Raw genomic sequence first — 22,216 nt, forward strand, 5'->3', positions numbered from 1 at the left:
TCAGCAGCAACCAACGCCGAGCCCCGATATATAACTCCATTCTCGAAGACTGCCTAAACGTTGCCCATTGGCCCCGATATACTCTTCAGCCAATGTCCATAACGCAAATCCAGCTGGTCGTCCCCGCAGTCGGCAATCCAAGCCCGCAATGCATTGCGATTCGCTCGCACGACCGCTGGCGGGGAATTAGCGTCCGGTTCGACGAGTATCTGGCCCGCATGTTCTCGCGCATTGCAAGGTCTACCCATCCGCTGCCCCCGATGAAGCGATCTGGTGCAACAGCCTTCGTCATACTCTGCAGGGACAGCCCGCCGAGGGCCTCGAGCAACGGTGGATTGCCCCAGTCATGCATGGAAATGGTAAACCCCTGGCTGCGTTCCGGCGAGAATGCCTCGAAGACGATGTTTGCAATATTACAATTTGTAAATAGTCGCCCAAGGGCAAGGCCCGACAGACCCGCACCGATGATGAGGACAGGGCGTGAATTGTCCATCCTGTGCATAGCATCGGGCGGGGAGGTGAGCGGCCCCGTGAGATGCTGGGTGATAAGAGGGCCCCAAAATCATGATATGTTTTCCCCATAACTTTCCGACGCGTAATCTTAAAGCTTGCGCTCGCTGTTGACGCGTGCTCTGTAGATCCCGCTGAGCGTCCAAAATCCCTGCAAAATCCGAGGGTCACACGCTGAGAACAAAACCCGTGAAGGACTTGTTCCTCTCAGCCCAGATTGGCTCCTCCATACATCTGGTCCCAGAATAGCCAATCGGAAGATGAGTCGAGATTGAAGGCGTTGCTCCTGCTTGGGTCGGTCCTGCTCATTTCGTCGAACAGCTCATCGAAAGAAAAGGCCCCATCCGTAGCTTGATCGGCAGAAAAGAGGCTGCAATCCCGCTGCTCGATAGCTTTGGATTCCCGTTGAGCGCGAAGCGCGGTGATGAAAGCCGGCTCGGGAGATGGATTACGAGGCGGATTTACTAGCCAGGCCTTCAAAGTTACTTTAGCAATTGTTACGTACAGGGTTCTTCGGCCCTGGAGCAGCGCTTCGTGATTCATGTAGACCTCTGAAACTCTTTTCCAGGCGGCATCAAGCTCTGATGGCGAATAAAACCCAACCTTCGCAATGCTTCTCAGAATGCAAAGGAGGGAGTCCCACAAGAAAAACGCTTGCATATGCCATCGAAACTTCTGCGTTGCGGGATTGTTATAAATGACATTGTTAGTATCGAGTACCTTTTCGGCAAGAGTACAAAGGTATCTCCGCTGGGTGTCAGTAATAGTTTCTTGCTTGAGCAGCGGCATTCGCGCGCGTAAGCGGATTGCGTTGATGGCTGATCGCATAATACCGGTGGTCAGAAAGTGTAAAGGATTCATGATATCACAGTACCGTAAAAACCTTGTCTCAATGAGGTCTTCCACCTCGTCGATTAGCCGCTCAATATCCTCGGGATCCCGGAACTGGATTGTACCCATATTTTCTTTCAGCTTGACCCCCGTTCGAGTGTAGAAATTTGATATCTCCATCCGGGACAAGCAAAAGATCATCTCCGATGCGCCTCGTCGGTCACGAGGCGGCTCAGTCATTCCAGGGAAGATCTGGTCATCGTTGATGTTCAACGGTTGTTTAGTATCCCAGCTGTCAGGTGAGAGGGATATACCCGTGCCGGATGTTTGACCCGCGTAGCTGTCCAGGGGTAGTAGTTGCCAAAAGAGCCGCCGGCGCATCTGAACCTCAAACGGGGGTAACCCGAGACTTTCTCCATCCCGGTGTAGTCCTATGCGTTGGGCTAGGCGAATTGCAATCCCAGTCAAAATCCAAAATGTATGGGCTTCGATCTGGGTACGCAACGCGATAAGGAAGAGTGTATAAGCCTGTAAAACCGGCATCGCGGTTGTTTTGAGCCAAGACGCATTTACTAATGCCTGGATAAGTGCGGTCCGGTATCTAGACATCAAGTAGGTCCTTGAATTATCGAGTTCACGTGAACACTCGTCGTCCGACATTGAGAATACGGCGAAATAATAGATGATAAACAGCACGCATTCATCGTTCTTAGAGGCGATCGCTGGGTGCTTGGAGACAGTATCGACCATTCTGGCAATAGTCGGAACATGAAGGACCTTGCAAAGAGGCTCGACGTTCTCCACGTAGGTATGCCAGAGCTTGGCCGCATGCTCGTAGCTAGGGTGAAGGTCGGCGAGGCCTATCGTGCCTCCGAGGATTGCGTCCGAGATTGAATGCGCGGCGAGGGCACCGAGAAGACTGGTTGGAGAGGCTTTGTCGGGTCCAGGCTCATCTTTGTAATGGTGTTCTTGCTCAGACTCAGATAGCTCACATAGGTCACCCTCTCCAGCGTCAAGGAGCAGAACATTGTCAATATAGCGAGAATTGCCATTAGTGGGACGCAGTTTATCTGCTGTGGCGTCAGCCTGCGAATTCGCTGGCCCTGGAGTCGGAGTCTGTATGCTGATTGCTGAGGTCTCTGAGTCTCTGCCGCTAGTGATCGAGGGAGCGGCTGTTGGAAGGAGATTGTGGTCGTGCAAGATACGCTCGTAACGTGCCAATCGTTCCTGTGCATCTTCCTCGCCCCGGCTTCGCTTCCTCTTGCGCCGTGGCGGCCGTGGCAGATAAACACAGTCGAGCTTGGACTTGATGCAGCCGGCACATTTGGGCACCGCGCGGTTGCACTTGATCTTCTTGCGCACACAGGCTTGGCAGTTGAAGCGGACAGGGGTCTCAGAGTAGTCATTGTGCACGTCAAGGGGGAAGTTCCTTGCGGGGGCGGAGGCAAGGGGGACAAGACCCTCCATTATGGAAAACCGATGTTTTCCCTCTTGTCGGTTTCTTTCGTAGTTTGTGTCTGTGTTGCACAACTTAAGGAGGCACCTCCCTGTCACTCCTCCGCATAAAGGATGTTCCGCCCACGGTTCCTCCGGTCTGAACCCCAACTGCGGTGCGTGGGAGCATACAGCTGCAAGTGGTTCAGAACAGAGCCGGAAAAATAGCTCAGCTAGACTCAGAAAAATTCTGATGTTGAATAAACTTATATATGTAAGAATCTTATTTCTAATACTTTTCTTGATATGAAATACCGCAGCGTATATCTTTTTAGTGGTAAATTGACTGTAATTAAAAGCCTCGCAGGTAAGTACTAGCCTTTTATCTTGAGAAAGACTCTCTATATATCTAAGTAACTTTAATTTTGACTGAATTAAGCAAGGTTGAATATTGCGTATTGTGGAGGTTCGAAGCGGTGAGGGTCTCCGCGCCGGCTCGTTATTTCTTGATATAATCAAGACTTTGAAGGCTATTTATATACCTTTCTATTCTGGGAGGGATAAAAGAGCAGAATAGATAGTATATGTAACAAGCAGAGTGCATATATGATGGAATAAGAAATAGCTGGATTATAAGCCGCTGTCTCAACCTTTACTGTCTCTTTTTCTTGTTTCAAACACTTCCTGACATCCTATTCATGGTTCCCGACTGCTAGCGTGTGCTAGGGAAGAATACCTTCTTCTGGCCGTTGGCGACTCGGCAAGAGTGCCCTGGCTGCGCTATATTCGAGGATAATTCGACAATAATTAAGAAAAAAGAAATAAACATAAATAAATATCCCAACACACAAATATTACATAAAACGGCTGCCCTCAATAGCTACCGATAGGAAATTCGCTCACGGGCTATCCGGAATCCCATTAGCTGACTCAGGGCAAGGAGGAGGGTTGGTATCATCGAAATAATGACCCTCGTAGAAGAGCCTCCATCCCTTCTTTCTCCTGCCGGTGCTATGCGCTTGGGGACTATATTGGAAGACTGCATGGCGTCTTCATGGCTGGTCAGCGAGGGGATCGGGCTCGCCATCTTCCCAGTTAATAGGAATGTACATCCACGTCGCCGTGGGTGCGCCAGGCAGCAACTGCTGATTGAGAAGGGTCTTCTATTGCCTAAGCTCTGGGGCATAATAGGGCGCTGTAGTCGTCCTCCCTGTTCTCTGCACGGCTTGCATGATGTAGATCCGTGTGTCGTCGGTGGCCCGATTGAATAGTGCTGGGTTGAGGGCAGGGCCGCTGCCATCCCGTGGATTCGTGTTGCTGATGAAGTTGAGGATAATTGTGACGAAATCGTTGGGGTCTTTCCAGTTCGGACCTTCCCAGTAGTGTCCCTACCGCAAAGAAAGAATGTTAGTTGGATCTAACACATTTAACACTATAGTCCAGCCGAAATTAGGATGGATATGGAACCATTTACCATGTATACTGCTCTCCTGGACACAACGGTCACAACTGTACAGCCCACGAGACCATCGGTACCAATCTGGAATGGGGCATTTCTAAATGTGTTCTGCACAGCGACGTTTGGTGGTTCTGGCTCACCGTCCTCGTCGTACTCAATTATTCGAATAAGCTCCCCATAATACGGGTCTTCGGTGTCCTCATTTGTCTGTCGTGGAACGTACTCACGGATCTCAGCAAGAGTTAGAGGCTGAAACACGCGTTTACTAAGACTTGTTCTTGCCAAAGCGCGATATACTGAATTGTCGCCGTTGTCATTACCATCACTTGCTGTGCTAGTGAGACGAATCTTATAGTGGCGTTCCCTCAGTCCATTTGAGCAATCGCTCTGTGATGCGGAACATGTACGACGATATGAAGGAGCGTTGGGATTCAAGAAGCCTGTACCGCATTGAGGATTCCTAATAGAGTATTATTGAGGGGGTACGGGAAAAGAACGAAATCTTCAATGGATTATGCAGATGTTATATCACTTGCACACTCTATAATATAAAGAGTGATCCTCGCTGTTTTTCGGTCCAAATGGCACAGCCCGAATGTTTTTAACTGAAGAATTGGCAGAGAAAATCCTAGTATCAATTGGTGTCTATAAGGGCACCAATGAGAGATAGATCAATCTCTTGAAAAGATGTATATGGGTCTTAGAGAGCATGAAACAGCTTATTGTTAGTATAATTGTGGCGGTATGTCTTAACTAAAATATTCTGAGCATATCGAGCCTCTCAAGGCTATTGAGCTTCCGAAGGCGGGGCTAAAAAGAGGGCGGCTTATTATGCGCGCCCAAGTTTCCTTCTGAAATAAAATTACATGAACTATATTAGCTGCTGACTGGGGAGAATGTTGGGATAGTTCAGCAATCGAATATTGATATTAACATATATGAAATACTACGCTACTATGCGTGTGCTGCTACCAATTGCCAAGTAGTACTGCTACCTATTGTTCTGCTCTCAGCTTTCCAAATCGGCTTCAAGTTATTTCTTTTCTTTCCTTTCTTTTCCTTTTTCCTCTCTAAGCCCCTTTAGTTTACAAATCCGCTCTTCACTTCTCTGTATCATATTTACCATCGCGCTATCATCACATCAGGCAGATGTCGGTGTTGATTTGAGCTTGAAGTTCTTCTCTTCTCGTTGAATTTAGTTTGATCTCTTTTACTTTCCAGCTGGTCTTGCGTGTTACTGAACTCGTCGATTTCTTCCTTCCGTTTTATTCTTGACGATTTGCGTGTCGTATCATATCATATCCTACCATATCATCCTTTGGGATATGGTTGTTGTGTTGCCCGGAATAAGGTGAGATGGATGGATGGATGGATGGATGGATGGATGGATGAATGGATGGATAGGTACCAGGTTCCCTAGATAAGTAGCTAGTGTAGATGGGATGGGGTCTATCAGACAGACACATCACAGAAAAATTGGACCAATTTTTTTACTGGACTATGTTGTTTCTTGCTCTGTAGACCCCGAGGGAATGTAGGATGAATAAGTAGAAGCTACTGTGTAGCTTAGTAGCCAGTCAGCTAGCCTATAGTTAGTAATTCGAGTAACACTCTATTCTTTTGTTACTTCTGCAGATAAGCATCAAGATATGTGATGTGTATGCATCACGAGGATTCAAGACATATATGAATAAGACAGAAGCTTATAACCGATCATGTCTCGATGTTGTCCATGGTTGCCCAAGACAACAAGACTAGGGAACGAAGATGGTTTTTTAAGTCCGCCAGGTATTCTACAAAGGTCAAACACCTCCCTCACTACTGTACACAGCCTACCACACTACCAGGCCTACCAAATACGGGATGATCCAGGATATCATCGCACCGCACCCTCTGTTCATCAGAACCAACAATTTGTCGAGAAGGCAGAAAATGATAACCGCGGCTGCATCCGACGCAGACTCCCCATCCCAGCCCGGAGAACACATTCTTTTGAACCATGTCAAACCACATCTGATTTATCCCCACGCAAATCAGATCGCCGGAGATGAGAAAACATATAATGAGAGCTAACCAGCGATAACACATCATAAAAGGTGAGTTGAATAGAACACAAACAATATCGAAAATGGGGAATGAGGTGCGAGGCGATATTTCAAGGTGATCAGCATACGCGAGCCCGCGCCGACAGGTGATCCTTTGAACCACTCGGAGACATACATCGCAAACTTTTCGACCATATCCTCCGGAAGCCAAGATATTCCATCAAACCGGTACAATTACATGATCTGATCCTGAGTAATGGGAGCGGTGGGCTCCTGGCCCTCCATCGCGTCCATGGGAGGGCCACCCACGTTCATGTACTTGACGAAAGTGATGCCCAAAGGACGACCACCGTACTGGTACCCTGTGAATTTGGCTGTACGAACGGTTAATGGAGCAATTCAGGACAGACTCGCCAGGGGCATGCGCATACCGATAGCAGTTTCCGCAGTTTCCGCATTATCGAACTGAACCACACCGGTGCCGCGAGAGCGACCATTGGGCTCATACTGAATTTCGGCACGGTCAACCTTGCCGATGGTCGAGAACAAGTCGACGAGATCCTCGTGGCAGGTGGACCAGGGGAGCTATATTGTCCAGGTCAGTCATGAATGAGGCCACCGGAAGACAGGAAGGTGAATCTTACGTTGCGCACGTAGATAACGGGGCTCTTCTCGCCGCCTGAGGTGGCGAAGTCGGTGAAGGGGTTAGGGGGAACCGAAGCCACACCCTCAAAGCCGGGGCCGCCAGGGGGGCCGCCAGGACCGCCATAGCCGGGACCGCCGCCGTAGCCGCCGCGACCGCCGAAGCCGCCGCCGAAACCACCACGACCGCCAAAGCCACCGCGGCCACCAAAGCCGCCTCCGAAGCCGCCGCGACCACCACCAAAGCCACCGCGGCCACCAAAGCCGGGACCAGCACCAGCGAAACGATCTTCACGGACCTCCAAGGGCCGACCTTGCCAGTCGTAGCCGTTGAACTGCTGAATAGCGTTGCGAGCGTCCTCGGGAGATTCGAACGCGACAATACCGGAGCCCTTGGGCCGACCGGTAGCATCAGTGTGAACATCCGCACGAATAACCGCACCTTGTTGAGCTACAGAATCAGCTGGAATCCAATCTGGTCGCGTGGAGATGACGCAAAAGAACGGGCGGAGAGCCTCAGGTGCCTCCCGTCCAGGTTGACTTACCGGCTTGACGGAACAGATCCTTCAGATCTTGCCAGCCCACGTTGAACGGAAGCTAGAAATTTCACCATCAATTATCCATCTCGAATCAGCGTGGTTCTACTGGCAACACTCACGTTGGACACGAAGAGCTGGCGGCCACCACCACCACCACCACCACCACCAGCACCGCCGAAACCACCACCGAATCCACCGCGACCAGCACCACCAAAGTCGCCGCGCGAAGGTCCGCCGGTGAAACGCGGCTCGGGTTCGCGATCCTATAGGCATCCCGTCAGTAGGCAATGGTAAACAGCCGGAGCAAAGCCGCAACCTACCTCACGAACGTAGACAAGGCGCCCCATCAGGTTCTGGTTGCTAAGGGTGTTGACCGCATTCTGCGCTTGATCCCTGGTCGCGTATTCCACAATCCTGCCGGACAAGTCAGCGTGCGCTCTGGAATACAGAACCATATCATGAGAAGGGTGTGCTTACCCGCATCCCTACAATATCCCGGACGGCCAGGCCCAGCCCGTCAACCCAAACAGTCCATAACAAGCAAACCAACGAGAAGGGGGAAAGGGAAGGGGGAAAGAGTCCAGGAATAACAAAAGGGCAGAAAAAAAAAACCAGCCACACTACGCATTGGCGCCCACCTTCGACATTCCGTTGGGAAGAAGCAAGACATCGGCGAAGATAACTTCTCCAGCTGTAAACACACGACGCGGGTGAACCCCCCACCAAAGTCAGCCCTCAAATCCGGTAGCGACGAAAGAAGCGATCCAGGCGCTCAAGACGATATGACCCTGCTCACCCTGTCTCATGAAATCCTTGAGGTGATGCCACTTGACATCGTAGGAAAGGTTGCCCACATAGACACGACGGTCTTGCTGGGACGACTCGCGCACGGCTTGCATCATTTGTTCTTTGTGGACGGCGCGTTCTTCGAATGACCGAGCAGGAGGCGGGTAGCTGCTGCGCCCACCGTAACCAGAAGATGAATGACCACCAGAAGGGCCTTGGGCCGCGCTCATAGGCGAACGGGAACGACGATCGGAGCGGCGGTAGTCGTCACGGCTGCGTGAGCGACTGCGGGGAGAGTAGGAACGACGACTGCGTCGAGGGCTACGGGAACGGCGACGGGGGGAACGGGACCTCTCGCGCTGGGCGTGGTCAGTATCGTCAAAGGCGGGTGGAGACATTGACGACGAGCGAGGATTGAGCGCGCCGCAGGAAAGCCGGGCACAGACGGAGGGGGGGGTGAAGAAAACGTGTAGGAAAAGAAGGAAAAGGGGAGGGGAAGTGGAGAATGTGCGCGCAAGGTCCCTGTTCAAGGTTGAAACAGGAATGAAGGACAAGAGATTGGGGAGGGATGTGGATGAATTGGAGGGATGAAAGATGGTGAGTTGGGAAGGGGAAGAGAGGACTCGAGCAGCAGTCACAGACGAGGAGGGATTGGCCCGAGTTGCCGGGCAGTCCAGTGATGAGATTCTAAGTCAGGTGACCTTCGGGTCCGGTGCGGGCCAGACAGACGGGCAGTTGAAGGCAGGTTCAAGGCAGGAGAGGAAGAGGGACCTTGTGGGACAGTGAGAGCATAAAATGAATAGGGAGGAAACAGAGGCCAAGGACCAGTTCACAAGCAAAACAGACACGAAGATAAGCGCAATCCACGGTGTTGCGACAAGAGAGTTAACAAAAAGAAGTGATGAAGGAGTAGTAGCAGTAGTAGCAGTAGTGGTGGTCGGTGCTTGTTGCCCCAGGCGGAGAAGAGGAGCAGCAGCAGCAGCAACCAAGCAAAAGAGAGGAAGGCTACAACCCGCCCGGTGGGGACCGGCTCATCACCCACTCTGCCTCTCTCTCACTCACTGCATACTCTCTTCTTGCCTCCATTCCTGTCCACTTCTCAACAATAAAAGGACCTTCGGGGCCAGGGTCGTCCCTCCGCTACACAACCCTTTCTCCCCCCCCCTCCAGTTGCACATAGAAAGAAAAGAGACAGTAATCACACTTACTTGCTGAGGTCGATACACGTCGGCTGAACACCCGAATCTAGATGGTAAGCCACCAAACCAATGGTCGGGGAAAGACAAAGAAACCACCAAGAGATTTACCGAAGTAGGAAGAATGAAGACGGGCAAGAGGAGTGGGAAGCAATGGGAATGGAGGAAAGTGAGGTGAAGTGAAAGAGGAGGGGAAGGGGAAGAACGGGGGGAAGAAAGATGAGATGGAATGTGAAGAAAGAGGAGGAGGAAGAGGAGGAGGAGGAGGCGGAGAGGAAACGAGTCAGTAGTCAGCCGAAGCAGACAGGCGAGAATGAAGAGTAGAGAGAGAGAGAGAGAGAGAGAGAGAGCACGAGAGATAAAGGAGGGTGATGGCGGGGGGGGGAGCAATAGGGAACACTCGTTGGTTGGCAGAAGACAAGACGGAAACAGTGGTAGTGGTGGTGGTAGTAATCAATCATAAGGTAGCAGTGGTAGCGGTAGTAAAAGAACGAACGAAGGAACACTGGCAGTAGTAGTAGCAGTAGCAGCAGTAGCAGCAGCAGCAGCAGCAGTAGCAACCAGCAACCAGCAGTACCAACAAACCAAGCAACCAACCCATCAGTCAATCAGTGATTGTTCCAGCCCGTGTCTGTCTCTCCTTCTACCTGCAGCTCCCCCGGATGTGATTGGCCTCGGCTTCCCGCTGCCCGCTTTCACTCTGGTCACTGCACCCAGTCAGTCAGCCAGCCTTGAGTCCAACACTCGCACCCACTGACTGACTGAAGGACGGACGGACTGACTGACAGCAACCGAGACAGACTGACACGGTGGGGGTCAATGGAATGCAACCAGGAAGAATGAATCAATGAATGAGACGGACAAGAGACAGGGATCATGGTCACATAGGCGGCACAGACATGCTTGCTGCTCCAATTGTGCGATCGTCTGCCTCACATGTCTCCTACTCAGACAAGGGCTCAACTGGAGAACGTCTACAGGGAATGAGGATACACCAGGCATGACTGCCGCTCCCAAGGCAGGATAGCTGCAGTCCTCGGTTGGTCTCATTTGGAGAAGAGGGCGGGAATGGATGTTAGGCTGAGGAGGAATATGGGGTAGTAAACACAGACGGGACGAGACACGAATCGAAAAGACAAACCCACCCATGACGATTTCTGATCAGGGACAAATCGTAGAGTCGGGAGCAAATAGTAGGAGAGAAATAACGAGGAAAGAGGCCAGAAGATAAAAGGTGTGTGGGTGAAAGGAGAGGCGGATGAGTGGATGGTTGGAAGGGGAGGGGATGGAATGCAGATGCGGATGATGACAGGATGAGTGGGGGGTGGAGGCAGACAGTCCAAGATAAGATGAAGGGGGGAAATTAGTCGGAAGTAGCCTGCCTGTTAGTAGTGAGGGTTGATGACTACAGTATAAAGTAGAGCTAGAGATCGGAATCCCACATCCCCCTGTGTCGGAGTAAACCAGATCGATCAAGTTGAGGAAGATCAGACAAGATCGATCGATCCCGTTCTTCTTCGATACTTCTTCTGTACTCGCATTAAAGAACAATCGTGCTCATTGAATGGCTATTCTCTGCTGTCACAATTCTCGCATCAACAACAGGATCACTGCCAAATGATAAGAAAGGGAAGATCTTCAGGTACGGCGAAGCAATTGGCCAGTCAATTATGCCATAATTAGTATCTCCTGTCAATTAACTTACACTCTTGTGTTTAAGCTTGCTCTTTGAGACTATCCGGACTTCCGAAGTTCCAGTATCCTTTCGTAGTTGGTGGACGTATGTACAAAATCAACTGTGAACCATTTTCTGCAGAAAATATATAACGAACCCAGCATTGACCATATACACCTAGCAATAGTTCCTAGGTCCACGTTCACCATATCTCCAAATATCATAACCCCAACAGACGATATCAATCCCCAGACAGTTGATCAAACCTTGAACTTATCTCCCATTGTTCCCCCGGCGGCGAACCAATCTTTGGCTCCGCTCAGGCCACCGCTTAACAAATTCCTCCCGCCGACCATCCGACTTTCTTCCAACCAACACCACCACCATTAACTCAATTCCTCTACACCTGACTCACCTCCAACCCTTCCTACTGAACAAAGAAAAAAAGAAACAAAATGACCCGCCCAACCAGCCTCCTAGCCCTAACACGGAGAAGCCTCACCCCCCGCTCATCCCCCTCCCCGCGCATCCTCCGCACCGGTACCCTCCTCCACCAACACCAACCCCAATCGCAAATCCACACCACCACCGCCGCCATCACCAGCAAAACGACCACCAAACCACGCAGCACCCCACAAACCCCAAGATCGCATGCCCGAACCTACCACTCAGAACACCACCCAAGCCAACCCCACGAATACACAAACTCTCAAACAACGATCCTCTCCGCCGCGCTGCACCACGTCCCAACGCACGGCTTCACCCGGAATGCCCTGACGCTCGGCGCACGGGACGCCGGGTTCCTGGATGTGTCGGTGCAGCTGCTACCGCGGGGCGAATTCGACCTCATCCTGTTCTGGCTGGCCAGCCGGCGGGGTCTGCTCCGCTCGAAGGTCGAGTCCGACGGGCTGTTGGCGGGGAGCGGCTCCGTGCTTTCTGTGGACGAGAAGATCCAGGTTTTGTTGATGGAGCGGTTGCGCTTGAATGTTGAGGTTAGGGAGCAGTGGCAGGATGTATGTTCCCTTTTCTCAAATATCTGAAGCAGGTAGAAGAAATGAAAAAGGGAAGGAAGGATGGAAGGAAGAGTGTAGGATGATCACGCTAACGCATCTCGAATGTAGGCATTGGCGGTTATGTCCCTCGGTGAAAATATCCCGATGGCTCTCTCGGAACTTCACGCCTTGGCGGACGATATCATGAATCTGGCGGGGGATCAGTCTGTTGATGCGTCGTGGTACTCGAAGCGCATGGCCGTGGCGGCTGTGTATGCGGCTTCGGATTTCGTGATGACTCGTGACACCAGTGCTGGGTTGCGGGATACGGAGGAGTTCGTGGCGCGTCGGTGGGCGGATGCGCGGGCTCTGGGCGACAAGCTTACGGGCGTGAGGGAGTGTTTGGGCTTCATGGGGTCGACGGCTGTTGGGTTGGGCCGGAGTTGGGGGTTGAAGATCTAGAGACGATCTCTGTTCCCACTGTCTCCCTCTTATACTAATTATTTGGTCTTCTTGTCTACTGAGAAAGAGAGAGTTTTGCTGGATTGTTGTTTTGTTCTTCAGAGTTGTTCTATGTACTATACACTATATTACACTTGGCTGGGGTTTCTCTAGCATCTATATAACCTATGCAGCTTCTTTCTTTTGTCGACGAGACTTGGTGAGAGCGACTTGCTGGTTGCGCCGCAGCTCTTCAACGCGCACCTTAATCTTATCAATCCATCCATCCTCGCCGAACAAGGCGAAGTAGGCCTTCCGGTTCGGCGCCAGATCCCACCACGTCTCGCGGCCCACGCGCGCCCGCTTGGACGGATCTTCCGGTTTCGGTACCGATTGGATGTTCCGGTGCCAATGCGCCTCGACGTCGCGCCTGCGCTGCGCGGAGATCGAGTACAGGAGGCGCAGAGTGCGCTGGTCCGGCTCCACGCCGATGATGTCCATCTCTTGCACGAGGGCGACCACGGCCGGGACGTCTTGACATCCACGCCAGTAGAAATACATCAGCTCGTTGTAGAGCTCGGTCGAGCCGCCCAGCAGGGTGGACGTAGGGCCCATCGAGCGGATCGTGGCCCGGAACTGGCCGATGAGCGGCGACGCCGGGTGATGCAGGTTCAACAGGCGGAATGCGACGAGGAGCATCTGGGGGTATAGTCGGGTCACGACCGAGGTGAGGGGCACGCCTTCGGGGACAGACAGTTCGTATGGCGCCTCGTACTGCGCATCATCCAGCCACTCCTCCTTCTTCACTGCCGCCTCTTCGACTGCCGCCTCTTCGACTGCCGCCTCTTCGACTGCCTCCTTCTTCTTCTCCTCCCCCTCCTTCTTCTCCTCTATTTTCCGCTCCTCCACTCCCTGTTCCTCCTCCACACTATCCTCAGCGTCCTTCAACTCGACGTTCACATCAGCCAAGTCCTCAGTGACGGGGACCATATCCCAAGACTCAGTCGCGGCAGCGGCAACGGCGGCCTCGGCATCCGCCTTCGCCTTCGCGACATCGGCATACTCCGTCTCCATGCCGACGGACCGCTCCAAAATGCCAACAAGCGGGAAGACCTTAGTGCGACAGACGTCCCAAAGCTTGATATCGCCTTTCCTCCTCTTGACCGCATCCAGCAACGCCGCCTGAATCACATTACTCTCGCGCGTGATCACCGCCTCGATAGCGCGCTCAGTGGAAACGAGCTGGCGCGCGAGCCAGTCCGTGAGCTGCGAGTCCAGGAAATCGCCGGTGTTCATGCGTGCCTCAATGAACTCCGTCAGCGACGCATTAGTCCGCGACGTGGCCTGGTCCTCGCCGCCGGCATAGTAGGAGGTCGAGTACGTGGTCACCAGGGACGACTTGCCCTTCTCCTCCTGTTTGCGCTGCTCCTGCCGCTGCTGCCGGACTTTGCGGGCCCGCAGGTCCTGCAGCACGGTGTCGAAGATGGCGGAGATCTGCGACATCTCGTCCAGCTCGGCTTGCGTGGGACCCTTGGAGGAGACGTCTCCGGATTCGAGTTCAGCTTCGTCGGGGTCGAGGGATTCGAGGGATGAGGAGAAGGAGGGGGAAGGGTCGGAGTCGGGGATGGAGATTTCGGGCGATGTGGGTGGCGGCGGCCAGGCGGACAATGTGGGTAAGGCAGCAGGCTTCTTTTCAACTCCGGCGCCCAGAGCCTCGAGCAGCTCGCCGAAGGCTTGTTTCTCGCTGCTAGTCATCATCGTCAAGGGCCGAAGAGGAGTCGTGGTTTTGCTGCTGTTGGAGGGTAGCGCGGGCGTGACGGTTACGGAGGCGGCTCTGCGTTTGAGGAAGCTGCGGCGGCCGGACCGCGCTTCTGATGACGATGATGTATCTTTCGTCTGTTTGTTGAAGTCATCATCTTTCAAAAAGTCCGTCTCGTCGTCCTCTTCTTTTTGTGGTTGTCGTTGCGGCTCGGTGGTCAGGGACCGAATCTGTTGGCGCTCAAGCTGCCGATGCTGGTATCGCAAAACGGGCACCGCGGCGAGCGTGCGAGTCTGATAGAGGAACGGAGCATAAGTATTGCGAGTCGCCCGGGCCAGGACCAGCCAGGCGCGAGAACTGCGGGCACTCATCATGCGACACCCTACAATGATACGCAGGTACAAAAGGTGATGGTGGTGGAGGAACAAGTAAAAAAAAAAAGATAATCGTAAATCTGCGGAACCACCGATTGCCATCAATAAACTTCCGCGGACTGGAAATTATTTCACTTTTTTTCCCGCCGCCCGTCCATTAAAGTCACGTGCATACGCGGCGGGCCCAGACGCGCCTTTCTCCGTCTCTGCGTCTCCTTCGCACGATGGATGGCAAATCACCTTCTCTCTTTCCCTCGCCGTTCGTCTCGTCTCAATTGATATTCTAGCCTCCGATCTGGCCTTGCATACCTGCCCATAGTCAGCACTAGCCTGCGCAAGCGACAAAATGGGCGAAGAGATCTCCGACTTCGAAAAGCAGCGACTGGCAAATATCGCCGAGCGCGATGCGCTCCTCAAGAAGCTCTCCTTGGAGGCGCAATCCTCAGGCCTCTTCCCGGCCAAGATGCAACCCTCCAGGACGCCCTCGTCGCGAGATCAATCCGCCCGCGCGAAGAAGAAGAAGACGCCCGTGAAACGCGTCAAGCAGGAGGAGGCGTCGCCGGTGCCGCGGCGCACGTCGTCGCGGCTGAGGGGCATCGCGGCGGAGAGCGAGGTCGCCAAGCGGAAGGCGGAGGAGGAGGACGCGGCGCTGCAGGCGGCGGAGCGGGCAAAGCGCGTGCGCAAGTCGGATGCTTTCTCGTTCAATGAGATGGTGGTGTACGGGCAGAAGTTGTCGGGGGATAGTCTGATTGGGGTGGACGTGGTCACCAAGGGCGTGGCGATGCCTTACCAGCGCACGTTCGACGAGGAAGATATCGAGAAGACGACGGATAAGGATCTGAAGGCGCTGAGGGAGGAGATGAGTGGGTTGAAGCTGTGGGAGGCGTGGGAGCCTAATCGTTCGTTCTCCCATCCTATCGTTCCCGAATTCCCTATACTAACTACAATACTAAAAACAGGCATCAAGCTCACCCCCGAACGGATCTACACAATGGCCTTCCACCCCACAGAGAGCAAACCCCTCCTCTTCGCCGGCGACAAACTAGGCCACCTGGGCATCCTAGACGCCTCGCAAGAACGGAACACAGCAATCAAAGCTGAGGAGTCAGGCGACGAGGACGAGGACGAGGATGAAGAGGACGCAGACCCGAACCTCACGACCCTGAAACCACACACCCGCACCATCAGCTCAATCTACATACACCCATCGACACCGACGAAGGTGTACACAGCCAGCTACGACAGCAGCATCCGAGCGACGGACCTCGAGAAAAGCACCAGCGTGGAGCAATACGCGCCGGCCTCGACGACAGACGACGTGCCGATCTCCGGGTTGGACATGGCAGCAGACGACCCGCACGTGCTGTACTGGACGACGCTGGACGGCGAATTCGGGCGCCACGACACGCGCGCGCCGCAGGCCGTGACGATCTGGCGTCTGGCCGAGAAGAAAATCGGGGGCTTCTCGCTGTACCCGGCGCGGCCGCATTACTTCGCCACGGCCTCGCTGGACCGGTCCATGCGTATCTGGGATCTGCGCATGCTGCAGGCCCCTGCCGCTAAGCAATCGAGCAGCACCAGGAGATCATCTACCCGACGCCAACAAGCCCCCATTAAGGAAGAGGAGGAAGACGAAGAGGACAAAACCTGGACCCCAGTGGCCGAGCACTACAGCCGCCTGTCGGTGTCGCACGCGGCGTTCAACAGCGCAGGCCAAATCGCCACCTCCTCGTACGACGACACGATCAAGATCTACGACCTCAGCGGGCCGAAGGGCATCAACAAGTGGGCGAAGGGCCATACTCTCGCCGAGGACGAGCTGAAACCTGATACCGTGGTCCGGCATAATTGTCAGACGGGCCGATGGGTGACGATGTATGCAAACTTCCTCAAAAGAATCCCCCCGCAGTATTCAAAACCAGATGCTAACATTCCCTGGGGGTAAACAGTCTCCGCCCCCAATGGCAACAACTCCCACAATCCCCAATTCAACGCTTCTGCATCGGCAACATGAACCGCTTCGTGGACGTCTACAGTGCTGCGGGCGACCAACTCGCGCAGCTCGGCGGCGAGGGCATCACGGCCGTGCCGGCTGTCGCGGTTTTCCATCGGAGTAAGAACTGGGTGGCGGGTGGAACGGCTAGTGGGAAGATCTGCTTGTGGATGTGATGTGATAGGTAAAAAGAGAGTCCGGGCTGGTACTCTTGAGAAGGTGGTGTGACTGTCTGATAGCGTGGTTCCTGATGTCCTTGTTTTGAATCCATTAAAGGCTGTGGGTGTATATATGTAGATATAGCGTGATGCGCTATTGCGTCGTGGGTAGGTAATCTCGCAAGACCGGAGGACTGAAGTAAGGAGATACTACATAGTCACATGGATTACTCGAGACAGCAAAGAAACCACTAGCGAGAGATCTAACAAGTTGACGGAGTAGTTTGTGTCATCTATACCCAGAGAAATGGGGAAAAGAAAAGATGCTATTTACATAGGAAGAAAATTTCGGGGATTAAGAAAAGGAAGCAAGAATTGGGTGGCCAGCGACGAGACCTTTCTCTCTCTCTGAGCCACGCCCGATCCTCGAAAGATCAATATATCCAGTGGGCTGTTCACACGTCCCTGCGATTAGTGGACGCACAACAGCCCCCGTTGGAGCAGGGTATCAACACACCATGACAAATGCTTTCCAGAAACAACCACACAGGAGAAAGTACGTTAAATCATGGACACATGCTGTTTAGAGCAAGAGAAAATGGAGATAGAGGAAGGCAATGGGGAGAAAGACGAAGGAGATATAAAAAGAATTTACACCGGAAGACGCTGGTCTTTCGATAAATGAATCGATCTCGTGTTATACAGAAACGAAGAAGAATAACAACAGTGGATTTGCCGCCTGCGATAGGTTTTGGGTCGTTCGATCGACGTTCGCACCGAATGCGGCTTATACTTCATGAATCGATTTTCTCCGCAACAGGGGCTCGGCTCCTGTAGAGACATGGAAACGACGCGAGGCTACTGTCGCGACGCTCATTCAATCGGACCACGCCTGGTCGTCATATATGTCGTGAACCTCGAGAAGTTGAGGGTCAGCCTACCGAATGCGTTATACTCATGTCTCACTTCGTTGCTCTTCACGGGATTGCTGTTGAGCTTGATCTCGATCTTTAGCTTTGCGCCGAGACGCGGCAGGGACAAAGTCAAAGAACCGATACTTGCTTGTTGTTTCCCTCGTAATGCTGGAGCGACGAGATCTGGAGGGCTCCTGATATTCGAGAGAATATGTCGATGAATTCTTTGAGCTACCGGTACTATCCCGAGGGTCAGCCCACCGAGGGATCGTAAAAGGCACCCGGCTCTGGTCCCACGTTGCGGACGAGGAACTAGGTGGCGTGTCCTCCTCACCCTCCGGCGGATGATCGGTCGATCGACGTGGAAGGGAGGGCCGTGTAGTAAAATAACCGATCGAGTTGCGATGACTGCCCGTCACCGAGGCAGATCCTGCCACCGCCGCCTCCGTCGCCGGACTTGCCGGTTTAGAGCTGTCGTCGTAAAAGGTCGCTGATCGCTCCATAGAATCAATCAATTCCTCCCATTTGACCTCCAGGCTTCCAGTTGGTCGTTCTGCCTGCTCGGCTCGGCTCATGCAATCCTTCGTCCGCTGATGGAGCCGGAGGGCCAATTCATGGAACTTGCCCACTGCGGAGTCGACATCCTCCAATTCGTTCAGGCGCTCCGGTGCTGATTCCAGCCAAATGCTGATCAGGTTGGCAAAGCTTCGCGCATGATCGATCAGGAAAGGGAGACTAGGGAATCCTTCGCGTGACGTCGGGGGTAAGCGGCCCAGAATCTGGATGGGCGTGGCGTAAGAAGGGGTTACAATTGGGGCCGGGCGATCAGCGGGTATGGCGCAAATCGAATCCACGAACTGTTTGAAATCGGACCGATTTGTGTTCAGGAACTTGTTCATGGGCTCCATCCAAGGCTCTTTACTCCCGAAAGTAGTCATATTGGCCAAACCCTGCAATGCCTTCGCGATTAGAGTCAGAGTACGTTGAGCACGAGGGCGTGGGTGATCTACTCGGCATTAGCGCTCACAGAATGTTCAGAGACGACGGTCGCTGCTTACCTTTCAGCAACCCGAAGAGCTTCGGGTTCAGGATTGCCGGACAAAAGAATCGCAAGAACAGGAAGCCAGAAACACTGCTGTAAGTGACGGTTCGAAGGAAGTCACCGTACCGATCCTCCGCACAAGCCCGGATATGGCGGAAAATGAGCCTCAGTTCGGCCGGACATCTGGACGGAGAGGCCGCAATCGACTTCCAAACTCCATTGCTGAGAGCGATCAGGTTTCTCCAGTTACGGTCGAGGTCATCAGAACGATGTACCCGAGACGGGTCGACCTCGCAGTCCGGATCTGTCTCATCGATCTCACGAAGCCGCTCCCCAATCGTCTCCTCCAGATATTCCTTTCCAAGTCGACGCATGTGATAATCGAGTGCCTTGGTCAGAAGCGAATTACCGCGGAAGAGAAGATTCGCCTCAACAGTAGCAGTTCGACCCAGGTCTCTGACGAGGACTTCTCGATCCTGAGCTGACTCCCGGGCGTCATTCGAGTGGATTCTTGACGTGTATCGTAGTCGGCTTACTGTCGATTCTTTGTGCACGCCGTCGATTTCGTCCTCTACCAGGGCAGAGATCCATTCGACAGTCGTCCCTGACACCTGGTAGATGTTCAAGAGCGCTTCCGACAATTGGTTGAGTTCGGACGACATAACCTGGGCCATGTTGATCGTGAGGCCGTTGGTGAAGGAATGCAGAAGCTCGGACATTGGTGTGTATTCTTGAGACATGAGCACGACAGTTTCTTCCATCCGAGCCCTCATAAGCATTTCACCCACAGGTTGGTCTTTGTCGTCAAGGATCGGCCACCATTTCTCGATTTCCATGCCTGGTTGCAAATCATCTAGTTTCAGATCAACTCGGCCGAAGGTGGCATCATGCGAAGCGAGTTCTACGTCATCCAACGCGCGCAGAGGGTTCGAATCATGGCCCAAGGCATGAGAGCCATGTGAAATAAGCGACCAGTCTTTCTGGGTTGAGTTGATCGTTTTCACAAGAATCGAGACCTGAGACAGGACAGGCGGAAGGTCACTGAAGGTAAAGTCTTCCCGCCAGAAAGGGTTCGCTGTGCGGTATTTGATGGCAGACTTCGCCCGAATCTCACCGTCTAGGAGAACTTCGGTATAGTAGTCGCTCACTGCAGAGGCTGGGGCGGAGTTGCTATGGGACCGAGACTGTTTCCGACTGCGGGGGGCCTTGTCCGCGGTTCTGCAGCGATATAGCTTAGCTTCCGTTACTCTTACATCAAGCACTCTCTCGATTCGAAACATGTCGGCGACAGAGGCCACACTAGTATCGCTTGATCCAGGGGTCTTCGGTGAGTCCTCCTCTACCGGCGTTTCAGGTCCGTAAAGCTCTGGAATTGTGAAGGCACGTAGAAGGACGAACCACACCTCGAACAGAACGCGACTTTCGAGAGCTAGATATACTGGGCGCGTCAGGCCCGAGGCAGAGTGTACTGCATACTGCGGGTAAATTGCAATGCAGAATTCATCCTCCAAGACGGATGCGTGCAGCTGTTGTACTGCACAACGGGAGAGTTGCGATAACTGAACGCAAGCGACCAGAGTGATGTCCGACTCCGTGTATAGCTTGAAAGCGCCGTTTTCCTGCAGCGTGCAGCTTACTCGTAACCAAGACGCGGAAAGCGCCCTTTGTTGTCTGTAAGTGGACACCCGACGCCCCGACGATGGTCGGACACCAGAGGCACTCGGTCGATCCCAGAGGAGCATCTTGCCCACCTTGATAATTGCGGCCTCTTTCTGAACAGTGCTCTCTGAGTTTCGCCTACGATCAACTAAGCGCCGGTCTCCAATGACGACTGATTGTGGTTTCGTCATCTTATTTTGAACCCCTTTCGGTCGGATGGGCTGCCAGCATAGGAGCGCAGCCAACCAGGAGTCAAATGTTTCGCTCACATGCGGTTTCAGCTCCACCCCTAAACCAGAGGTGAACGTTGAGACGCTGAGATAATTGGTGCGGGTCTCAGGATCGACCAGGGTGCGAACCTGACAGCCACGAAGATCGGGAATCAGCGTCTTGGCCAATGCGGGCTCTCCTTTAGCTTGGTATATCAAGCTTCCGGTGGCAACATTGATGGCGCAATAACCCGACGACCAGGCGGTTGTAGATGCAGTCCGAAACGAAAGGATGCCGTGCATCCTTCCACAAGTTGTTTTCATGAGTTGCAGGATCTTTGACGCATCAGTGCTCGACAGCGGGGATGTCGTTTGATTGGCCGACACGCTCGTTACCAAGTTCGAGCTACCCGGAGGCTTGCTTGATCGCTGCCGGCCAAGGGTATGGCTAAGGTAAGTGGGGGATTGTATGGACGGAAACCCGATCGATGTCGTTTGCTCGTCGGGTGTTCTAGACTGAGGATTTGTGGTGTTGATGGAACCCAAACGATTTCGGGATCTGAAAAATGTATTGGGGGATAATTCGCTGCGCTGACCATCCAGGGTGGTGGTTCGTGACCGCGCCCGTTGGGCCTTGACTTCCACCGGCGGCTCGTCTTCGTCACCGGCCGAATGACGCGAGTAGAATTCGCGACGAGCTTCGCGATCGGAGGCTCGTGCCCGGGCGGCAGCACGAGGAGAGGGGGCCGCACTTGATGCCAGATGCTCTGCTTCTGACGCAGGGGAATGATTCCTAGCCTCAGGGTCGGGGGTCACTGTGCGAATGCCTGTATCTCGAAAACTTTCCGGATAGACCATCCCATGCCGATCTTTAGAGGAAGACTTCTTGCTCGGGCGCCGTTCCACTGGACGACTGTATATTCCGTGGATGGAGTTCCGTTTGAACCCGTTAGAACTTTCCGGCTCCATCTTTTTTCCAACCACGCACGACGGAACCGGCAGCAGCGGCGCTCAAACGAGGTCGCTACAGAAGACGCAGACAGGCGAGCCGAGACACAGAAACCGATGAGGCGATGAGATGATGCGGGGTTGTTACGTTGCAGGACGCTGGCACCCAACGTACGCTGCGCAACCGTCCTCGAACAATTGAGGGCCTTTGTCGTCCAATGGGTCGCTAGCTGAACGCATGGAGTCCGGGGTGAGGAAAGGACGTGGAGTCGCACATTCGGTCGAGGCCGGCGCGTTGGGAGTACAAGCGATGAGGATGTTACAGATCAACTGTTTCTGAATAGAATGGAGGAAGAAGGACCAGTGACGATGCTCGAGGGGGGTCAGTCAAAGGAGGTGGTGGAGATGGTGCTGGCGCTGGCGTTGGTGCGGTGGCAGTCGTTGAGTGGGTGGGCGGGAGGAGGCGTAACAGAATGTCGAGGGCTGAAAATCGCTAATCAGTGCGCTCCGAGTCCTATCCTCGAAACGTCGAGTGATACACCACAGGATCGCTGCAAGATAATGACCATTGATAAGTTTAGGGTAGGCAGGGAGAAAGACGATTGAGTGA

At 53.4% G+C, this 22,216-nt stretch overlaps 7 protein-coding genes across 7 annotated transcripts; 2 read left to right on the forward strand and 5 right to left on the reverse strand.

Moving 5' to 3' along the window:
* Positions 1-650: 650 nt before the first annotated feature.
* Positions 651-2,863, reverse strand: BO97DRAFT_160772 (putative C6 transcription factor). Its single transcript, XM_025690226.1, has one exon. The coding sequence runs from the start codon at positions 2,806-2,808 to the stop codon at positions 718-720; it is 2,091 nt and encodes a 696-aa protein (XP_025548744.1). The 5' UTR covers positions 2,809-2,863; the 3' UTR covers positions 651-717.
* Positions 2,864-3,659: 796 nt separating this feature from the next.
* BO97DRAFT_457798 (uncharacterized protein) lies at positions 3,660-4,546 on the reverse strand (the record flags this gene model as incomplete). The annotated part of the gene is made up of 2 exons (XM_025699214.1): positions 3,660-4,163; positions 4,250-4,546. Coding segments are annotated over 2 exons (522 nt in total), but the record flags the coding sequence as incomplete, so codon positions are not given.
* Positions 4,547-6,513: 1,967 nt separating this feature from the next.
* Positions 6,514-8,644, reverse strand: BO97DRAFT_436693 (RNP domain protein; the record flags this gene model as incomplete). The annotated part of the gene is made up of 8 exons (XM_025697805.1): positions 6,514-6,653; positions 6,711-6,864; positions 6,924-7,372; positions 7,467-7,518; positions 7,580-7,723; positions 7,781-7,874; positions 8,085-8,151; positions 8,257-8,644. The coding sequence occupies 8 exons, from the start codon at positions 8,642-8,644 to the stop codon at positions 6,514-6,516; spliced, it is 1,488 nt and encodes a 495-aa protein (XP_025548746.1).
* Positions 8,645-11,497: 2,853 nt separating this feature from the next.
* On the forward strand, positions 11,498-12,751 carry BO97DRAFT_395861 (uncharacterized protein). Its single transcript, XM_025694056.1, has 2 exons — positions 11,498-12,130; positions 12,239-12,751. Exons 1-2 carry the CDS (start codon positions 11,573-11,575, stop codon positions 12,569-12,571), a joined length of 891 nt encoding a protein of 296 aa, XP_025548747.1. The 5' UTR covers positions 11,498-11,572; the 3' UTR covers positions 12,572-12,751.
* BO97DRAFT_445297 (uncharacterized protein) lies at positions 12,737-14,746 on the reverse strand (the record flags this gene model as incomplete). The annotated part of the gene is made up of 1 exon (XM_025698533.1): positions 12,737-14,746. The coding sequence occupies exon 1, from the start codon at positions 14,681-14,683 to the stop codon at positions 12,737-12,739; it is 1,947 nt and encodes a 648-aa protein (XP_025548748.1). The 5' UTR covers positions 14,684-14,746.
* Positions 14,747-14,923: 177 nt separating this feature from the next.
* BO97DRAFT_395868 (WD domain protein) lies at positions 14,924-17,048 on the forward strand. The gene is made up of 3 exons (XM_025694057.1): positions 14,924-15,582; positions 15,643-16,558; positions 16,633-17,048. Exons 1-3 carry the CDS (start codon positions 15,030-15,032, stop codon positions 16,850-16,852), a joined length of 1,689 nt encoding a protein of 562 aa, XP_025548749.1. The 5' UTR covers positions 14,924-15,029; the 3' UTR covers positions 16,853-17,048.
* Positions 17,049-17,789: 741 nt separating this feature from the next.
* On the reverse strand, positions 17,790-21,627 carry BO97DRAFT_427234 (GTPase-activating protein BUD2; the record flags this gene model as incomplete). The annotated part of the gene is made up of 2 exons (XM_025697190.1): positions 17,790-18,754; positions 18,807-21,627. 2 exons carry the CDS (start codon positions 21,625-21,627, stop codon positions 17,790-17,792), a joined length of 3,786 nt encoding a protein of 1,261 aa, XP_025548750.1.
* Positions 21,628-22,216: the final 589 nt, after the last annotated feature.

This window comes from Aspergillus homomorphus, assembly GCF_003184865.1.
Source record: "Aspergillus homomorphus CBS 101889 unplaced genomic scaffold BO97scaffold_36, whole genome shotgun sequence".
NCBI classification, from domain to species: domain Eukaryota; kingdom Fungi; phylum Ascomycota; class Eurotiomycetes; order Eurotiales; family Aspergillaceae; genus Aspergillus; species Aspergillus homomorphus.